The sequence below is a fragment of the Sinocyclocheilus anshuiensis genome, unplaced genomic scaffold (assembly GCF_001515605.1).
Source record: "Sinocyclocheilus anshuiensis isolate Anshui unplaced genomic scaffold, SAMN03320099.WGS_v1.1 scaffold1511, whole genome shotgun sequence".
NCBI lineage: Eukaryota > Metazoa > Chordata > Actinopteri > Cypriniformes > Cyprinidae > Sinocyclocheilus > Sinocyclocheilus anshuiensis.
In genome coordinates, this window is record NW_015552631.1 from 4591 (window position 1) to 13624 (window position 9034).

General features: G+C 36.6%; 1 protein-coding gene across 1 annotated transcript in view; it reads right to left on the reverse strand.

Annotated features, from left to right (window-relative positions):
* Positions 1-1645: 1645 nt before the first annotated feature.
* The window catches only part of LOC107666589 (nucleoporin seh1-like), a 9858-nt gene continuing 2469 nt past the window's right edge, over positions 1646-9034 (reverse strand). The window contains exons 3-9 of the mRNA XM_016457995.1: positions 7565-7711; positions 6403-6614; positions 6223-6321; positions 5996-6136; positions 4424-4581; positions 3950-4094; positions 1646-2956 (exon numbers count right to left, since the gene is read on the reverse strand). Of these exons, the coding sequence (XP_016313481.1) occupies positions 2929-2956; positions 3950-4094; positions 4424-4581; positions 5996-6136; positions 6223-6321; positions 6403-6614; positions 7565-7711 (930 nt within the window). The 3' untranslated portion in view covers positions 1646-2928. The remainder of the gene's footprint in view (positions 2957-3949; positions 4095-4423; positions 4582-5995; positions 6137-6222; positions 6322-6402; positions 6615-7564; positions 7712-9034) is intronic.

Here is a 9034-nt window from a genome sequence, read left to right on the forward strand (position 1 = left end):
GCCCCCTGCCATCAGCTCCCGCGTCTCACACACACGAGCGCGACTTTAGCACTAGATTTAGCAACTTTCAGACCCTTTTAGCGGCTTTTTTCCATAGAATATTCATACTGACAAACCTAGCGACTTTTTTGGATAAACCTTAGCTATGGAAGATTTCGCCAGTGCTGTCCTGCGAACGCGAGGTCTGACTGAAGTGTCACCTCTCTCTGCATCTGTTCTGTGCAGTGAGCGACAGAGAAGCAGCGCAGCCGACTCGTCAATAAATGAGTACAAAACAGCGTTTCCTAGCACCTGTCGCTTACTGATTGTTTGGAATTATAAATATGAGCATAGTTCGTGTGTTAATATCACATGCACTTTTTTGTTTGTTGTTTTTTTTAGTTTGTTACTCAGACGCAGGCAGTGCGCTGCATGAGACAAAAAAGTAATATAGCCAAAACAACCGCATAGCCGCTCTTTAGTGAAGATGCATGTTGATTTTATCAGACGATGCCGCGATTATAAATGAGAGTGACTCCTGGTTAACATGTATTAAAATGGGTCGTGTTTAGTCACTATTTAGTGTGGTATTTTTTGACAATATTCACTCATAATGACAGTAAAATAGGGCATGCCAAGTCAATATACTGCAGTATTTCCTCTCTCAATCAGTAGAAAATATGGTTAACACCCGTTCATGCGTCAAAAAATACCGTCATGTACCGTGAAACCGGTATAATTTTGAAAAATACCGTGATATAAAATGTTGGTCATACCGCCCAGCACTACATACAACCATCTTAAAATATTGGTTATATGCTATCTGATCAGAATGTGCATTTATTTGGAGTGTGTGAGAGAAGCCCTGCCTAGAGACAATTGAATAGAAAAAGCAGTACATGTAGAAAAGGGTCTGAAAGTACTGGAATGTATCCCAGTATGCACTATATGCCAAATATGAACAATGTAGAATCCTCAATTTGTCAAATGAGCATGTCTTTGTATTAAGGAAACACATTGCTGTGAGGTGACAGGACTAAGCAAGCATAGTGTTGAAATGAATGACAATACATGCTTTATCAAATTGCTCAATTATTGTTGAATTAGTCGGACAGCAAGGACAACATTGTTCATGACGGAACATCGCTCTGGCTTAGAGCCAATCCATACATTGTCTTTACTTATGGTCATGCAGAATAAGACATTAATGTGCTTTATACATACTAATAAACAGACAATATGCTAATATGATGCATGCTAATAAGCATCTAATAGGGAATGGCATTTCCTAATCTAAAGTGTTATATCCACCAAAATGTGTAGTTAGCCTGCAAACTAGGTTTCTGTGATTTTATTTTCCACCACTAGACATTAAAATTAAGAAAAAACGGAAGAAATTAAAACTATTTTAGTTACGTTAATTACGTCGACTGTCAGTATAAGGACTTGCTAATTTGGGAATAAATGTTTTTTAGTGGCTGATAAACTTTTATGCAGAAAATGAAGAAAAAACTAGTTTGATAACTTTTAATTAAAAAACTGCAGCATTGAATGTTTTAGCCTACACTATATGTGTAACAAGTTTTGCACAATTAGTTTGTCCTTTATAAGATACAGGGGTCAAGATCTGAGTGGGACTGAATCAGGATTTTGTTCACGGTAACATTACAAAAAGGCTAAGGTTTTATTTTTATTTTTTATTTTTTAAGGTCTTTTCAGACCAACACATTCCTCTTGCAAGGTCTCCTTGAATGAGAACAAACACAATTCAGACAAACCTCAGAGAGGTTTTTATTACATAACTCAGAACTGAAAAACAAACTTTATTTGAGAAAAAATACACTCATAAAAGTTGCATTCATTTCTAAATCTGCTTAGATTTTCTCCTTTTGAATTCCCATTTCAAGTGGCACCACTATAAAGAATGTGCTGAGCTCCTGTCATGAAGGAGAACAAGCATCTCAAGATCCCCAATATATATATGGCATCAATGATCGGGTTCCAGCCTTTGATTTATGGTTCATTACTCATGCACCAAAATCCTGAATTTTGACACAAACTTTTGGTGATAGTTCATTAACCCAGAAAGATATTGTTTGGCATGTCAAATGTTTCATTATTGACTACTAGGATTTAGCAAAGCAAAAAGCTTAAAACAATCTGTGCCTACATCATAGAAGAGTTACTGAAATCTGGTAATTCAGTTAGTCTAATGAATTAAATGTAATGTGTTAGTTATTCCAAGGGGATATTTGGAGACAGAGCAATTTGGGCAAAACTGGGCTGAATGATACTGTCTCCCTCTACTGTCCACACAACACAACACATGCCAGCAGCTTCAAAACAACAGCACAAATATGTGGAGTGTTCTCTGGGAACCGGAGTTAAAGGAATAGTTCACCCAGAAACCAAAGTTGCCAAATTTACCCACCTTCAAGTTGCTCCAAATGCAAATAGGTTTTTGATAAATGAGGGGTTTTAAAACATCTCCTTTTGTACTTCACAGAAGAAACAAGCTCTGGAACTCTTGAAGGCGAGTAAACGATATAATTTTGATTTTTGGTGCACTGTTCCTTTAAATGCATCTACAAATGCTGACAAGTGCAGACAATAATGTCTGAAACTCATGAAAAATTACCTAAATGTATTAAAATTAGTAATACTGCATCATATCACAACAAGCATGTCAGTACTGATGGGAATCAAGTTTAGTGTCATTTGTTCAATAATACAAAAAAATGCTCAGTCAGGTAAGTACCACTGAACACAACACACACACAGAGGCACAGTTCCTCTAACAGCCACACAACCGATCATGCCGTCAGCACACGCTTCTGTCGGATTAGTAGCTAGACTAGTGTTCAGGTGTCACACTGTGCAGGGGAGGGTCAATGAGGTCTCGGTCCAATCCTGTGCATGCAGCAAACAGCCAATCAGCACGTTATGCTGTTAGCCTGGCATCAGCTGAGCTTTTTTTCTGTTAAAAATAAGACATATGTATAAGCCACAAACCTGAAAATGCAAATGCAGACAAATGTAAAAAAATAATATGTAAATAATTTTCTGTCAGTTCCCCAAAAAAATCATGCATAATTTTTTTAATAATTTTTTTTTTTTGCATTTTTATTTAAAAATGTAAAGATTATACCAGACCTATTCATATTTATCCAAATTATATCCAATATCATATGGTTACTTAATATGCAAACTGTTTAGTATTTGAATTTCTAACACTTCAGATTAGGGAACATTTTCACTATTATTAAAAGAGTTTTCCCTCAATAAACTCCTAATTTGCTGCTTATTGATAGCAAATAAGGTAGTGGTAGTTATGTTTAGGTATTGGGTAGGTTTAAGTGATCTAGCATATGGTCATGCATTAATATGTGCTTTATAAATACTAAAAATAGCCAATATGCATGATAACGAGCAACTAGTTAATAGTGAATAGTGTTCCCTATTCTAAAGTGTTACCTCAAAAACAACTATATCGAGGGTCATATACTGCATTGAAATCCTCCAAGTTCATTTAAGAGTTGGGAAGTTGTGATTACGACATCAGTTGCATTCAAATCACTGTGGAGCAATGTACCTTCTCTACAAAACAATATATATACATTTAACTACAAAATGATTAATAAAAAATGTGTATCTGTTTTATGTTTTTATTCAGTTTATGAAGGTGCTGTAAACCGAATCATTCTAAATTCAATCATAATTGTACAATACCATCATATTTTATTTCATTTTGCATATTTCAAAAACTTTGCATATTTCAAAAACTTATTGTCAACTACAGACGATGCATCCTCAGTGTCTGTCACTGAAACTTAGGGCTCAAATAAAATCCAGAGCTTCCCACTCACAATTATCAATTTGAGGGTGCCATTCAACTCTTAAAGACAATTTTTCCAAAATGGCTTGAGTGCACCCTTACTTCTCATCCCTACATCACAGCACTGTCACATACCTGCCAGCAGAAGTGGCCCCAACAAGCATCTGAGCGGCTCCAGGGACGCCCACCGCGCTCAGAGGCGCAGCATGTCCAGAGCCGTTCACTGGGCTGCCGTCTCCTCTCAGGATCCCTGTGCACTTCCAGTTGTCCATGTAATTAGCTGCAGATGAGATGAAACGGCATTCACAGCACAAGTTACATAATGTGATTTATTTCATGAAACGTATCAGGTTGGGATATTATCAATTCATATTATTTTCCCTGTCTGTGCAGTGCTGTAGTCTTAGTTGTCATCATAAATAAAACAGTTTCAAATGTTTAAATTAATTTTTTAATATTTTAAAATAATTAATTCAAAATTAATTAAAAACAATATAAAAAAAAAAAATAGTTGGTCTTCAAAGGGAATATCTGAATAGGCAATGATAAAGAGCTATCACTGCGACTTGTCGTTCCCCCAGCAGGAAGCAGACTGGGCTGACGGCTGACCTTTCCAGAGCCGCACACAGCCGTCGTCTCCAGAGGAGGCCAGCAGAGTGCTGGTGATGTTCCAGCTCACGCGCCACACCTGAGAGTTATGACTGTCAAACTGAGCCATCACCTGCACCTCAAACTTAGTGGGACCAGAGCTGTTGGCGCTCTCTCTCCTGTCAGAAACACACACACAAATCAACTACACCGACAACATGCGCAGAGTCCAAGCAAAAACATGATTACATGTAAAACTCAGCACCATGACGCGAGGTTACTGGTGGGAGGCACTTACTAGCGCTGCACAGTATATTGTAAAAACTGACATTGTGATGTTCCGTTTTATTTTGCCTGATGTTTTATTTTGTGATATTTTTCCTGAGTTCTACATTGTGAATACAGATTTTATTTAAAAAGACAGGGATTTTCAACAGGTGAGCTGAATAGCTCTATTTGTTGGGAAATTTAAAATATTTGTTTTTTTTAAAAAGCTGAAAATTCTTTTTTTACAGAGCAAACGGAGTTGAATTTTTTTTTTGTTTGTTTAAGTCTCCATAGGCCACATTCACACTGTTTTTGGCCCATTAAATATAACTATACTACTTAGTTTGAACAATTCTTAGTTTGATCATTTAAAATACTTATTTTGTTTTATGCACAAAAAAACTTGTAATAATATTATTGTACTGTAAAATACAAAAATGCATATTTAATCAATATAATTTATTCTATAGGCTTAGTATTGTAAAATTAATAACTTCTTTATTTTCAAACATAAAGCAAGCTTTTATTTAGGTGGTTTGCCAGCAAAAACATAAAAAATAAATGTGCTGCAGGTTTCAGAATGAGCCGTGGCACTGTGTTCAATTACACACGTGCAGCTTGTAATACAGAGTTTCAGAGGCTCAATTCACAGTAAATGAACAAAGCTGCATGAAAACAAACACCCAATCATGAGCTGCCAGCATGTACATGAACACAGTGCCATGTTTCACTCTGAAATGGCAGTGTATTCATTTAAATAAATCACAGCCTTCATGATTTGAAAATCATGTCTCTTCGCAAAATTGATCATGCAGCCCTACTCCTTACTAGGTTCCATGTACCTAGAAAATGGCTTGGACCCTTTCTTTTAATGTGTACGTGTTTTTTTTAGACATTCTGCAGAAGAACTAAACTCATGTCTGTAGGGCAGAGATGGGCAACTTCGGTCCTGGAGGGCCACTGTCCTGCAGAGTTGAACCTGAACCAGCTAATCAATGTCTTCAAGATCACTAGAAAGCTACAGGCAGGTGTGTTTGATTAGGGCTGGAGCTGAACTCTGCAGGACAGTGGCCCTCCAGTTGCCCATCCCCGTCGGGAGACCATGTGTCCTCTTTTTCTTGGACACATCCTGGTCAGGATTTCTAAAATGTTCAGGTTTTGGCTTTGCTTTCCTATTGTTTTCATACTTGCTGAAGGTAATAACCGTAAAATCGTTTGACAAATAGCATGCAAGCACTGTACATAATCAACCAACTGTGGCCCGGAAAAAAAGTGGGATCTACAGTTTATTTTGGGCTGAAATAACACATTTAATATCCTACTTACCTCAAAGGTACGAGTTTGAAAATGCGGACGTCTTTGGTGGCTATGGCCAGCACATGGAAGGATCTCCCCAGATTAGGAGCAAAGGTGATGTCGTGTACTGGGTCAGTCACAGTCATCAACGTCTCTGCTTTGGCATACTTCCTGTAGGTCAGCATAAACCCTTTAGAAACATGCTTATAATCCATAACAGGCAAAATAGGAACTGATGCATGGAGTGAAGTCCATACCTTGTATTTTCATTATACTCATAGATCTGCACTTTGCCGCTGTATGTGACGTTGCTGTCGTCCCTGCCCACGGCTATCATTGGAGGATGAGCTCGAGAACTAAAGGGCAGAACAAACAGTCGTGACGATCAAGAGTGCATCTTTCATACTAATATGTGACTGTGTAGACGGCGCTCAGACCTGGAGGGGTTCCAGGAGATGCAGGAGCAGGAGAGCTTGCAGGAGATCTCGTGCTGCAGTGACCACTGGCTGAGGTTCATCACGTCAGGGGCCTCGTAGATGCGCACCACGCCGTCTGCAGAGCAGGTGGTCAGCATCAGGCCCATGTGCTTCGGCGCAAACTTCACATCGGTCACGGACGTCCGGCTGTCCACCAGCGTGGTTCTCTTGATCTGTACAGGCACAACAGAAATTAACAGAACAAATGACACTGCATCTGCCTTGCACATACATTCGGTTTTTACTTCCTTCCGCAAAACACATGATTTTTCATTACATATCAACACTGAAATCGTTTTAATACTCATTTTCCACAGTATCAATACACTGATACCAGCTGTGTTTGTTTTCCCTTGTTTTTTTTTATTTGTTTCCTCATTTTAGTTGACTATGGCCATGATTTAATATTCGTTCCCTTGTTTTGGTTAAATGGCAGCTATGAATTAAGAATCCGTTCCCTCCTTTTATTAATTCGTTCCTTCGTTTTAGTTCATGGCCACAAATTAAGAATTTGTTCCTTCATATTAATTCGCTCCCTCCACAGCTTACTAAAACAAGGCAATAAATTAGTGCAGCGTGGCCACAATTTACTAAGACGAGCAAATTCTTAATTTTTGGCCATGATTAAACTAAAATAAGTGAACAAAATAATTAATGGGAAACAAATTCTTAATTTGAGGCTACAAATTACAATATTTTTTTTTTCCAACATGTTATGTGCAGGGCTTTATAAACTCAAGTGCAAGAGAAGATATTAAAACATCTGCAGTGTAAAATAGTTAATATACTTATGAAAAATTCATTTTTGTTATTTTACAGAGCAGTTGTATAACAGTTCTGTCTTAATATAATAACAATAATAATATATTATGACTATTATTGTATATAATCCCACTCAGAGCTTTAAGGCAACAGTTTCAGTTGATAAGAAATTAGTCTGATTAGTGTCAAAAATAAATTAAATTAGATACTTTTCTAATTTTATGCCCTTTATGTCGTAGCAATTTTTCCCTGTGGTATCAAAAACGCTATTATCAGTATTTGTCAAGGTACTGTATGGAAGTTAGAAATTCCCATATTGTGACAACAGTACTAAACTCTGAATAAAATACATTTTACGCACCCAGTGACTTTGTCCCCGTTGTTTGTCATTGGATTCACCTACGATCTCCTCCCATACAGCCGCAGTGCGGTCAAAGGAACAAGACGCCAACACCTGACCAAACTCAGGATGCGCCCATGTCACCCTCCACACGGATCCACTGTGAGTCTACAGACAGAGACAGACACAACTCAGAAAGAATACAGCCCTAAAACACATCCATCAAAAATGGCCTCCATTAAGATAAAACTAATTACATTTCATTTCATTTTTATTTATTAAAAGGGTAACTCTTTATAATAACTTTCATTTATAAATCATGAACAAACATTATATAATGCTTAACAGATCATTAGTTAATATATATTCACATAGCTAGAAATATGAGATAATGTTCTTGTTAATGTTTACTGATGAACTTACTAAACATCACCTAATGATTAACATATGATTATTTCATGTAAACTCAAATGCTTACAAATGTCAGTAAACTTTCAGTTCATATGATCTTCATTTGTTGGTCTTTGTTTGTTGTGTAGACCTCTATTTATATCTCTATTTTAATCTATTAGTTATTTGTTCGTGTTTTCGCAGTACCCAATCTAATGTGGAAACTATTCATCATTTGCAAATGTTTATAAATGATTACTAATCATTTAGTATCTTTATGGGCATCGGACTTTTAATGTAACAAGGGTTTGTGTAAAGGGTGGGTGGTTACGTTTAGCTAAATGCTTGCTGAAGACATAAGAGATTGTAATTTTGGTGCAAAAACATTTTTTATTGGCTCAACACTCACATTAGTATACTACTCTTTAATATATCATTAAACTGGATATTCCTTGAATCATAAATAAACAGGGGAAAACTAATCATTTTTTAAAGAAAATACTTGTTCATTTAACAAAACAATATAAAATAAACAGATTGAACTGTGTTCCCTTATAATAATCAAACTGACCAAACCCGTCCCTACACTGTAAAAAATGACCGTGAATTTTACGGTAAAAGACTGTAAAAATGCTACAGTAAAAACCTGTTAAATGGTTAACGGTAAATTCCCCTACTATATACGGTGAAAAACTGTATTGGACATTACATGTAATTTTACGGTAGTATACCGTTTTTGCAAGTGAAAGAGACCATATAATTGACAGTGAATAACCGTAAATTGACATTCTCAGAATTCCCTGCGTTTCATTTCAAATTTGATGTTTTTTGTTGAAATAACTATGATTCTTCTTAGTTTTTTCTTATCAGTTTTGTATATTGGGGTTGTGTGTCACACCTAATGTTGTTAAATGAATGTTTATTGCATTATTTCAGTTTCATGTGTGTTACCATGATGGTGTTTGGTGTTTGTGTGAATGACACTGTGCACCTTCTATATATGTTATTATTTAAAAGCTGCTTGTGATGGGCTTTGGTTCATCATGTGACTTTCTCATCACCACCTGCATTTGGTGGTTATCAGTGTATTACAAAGGTACA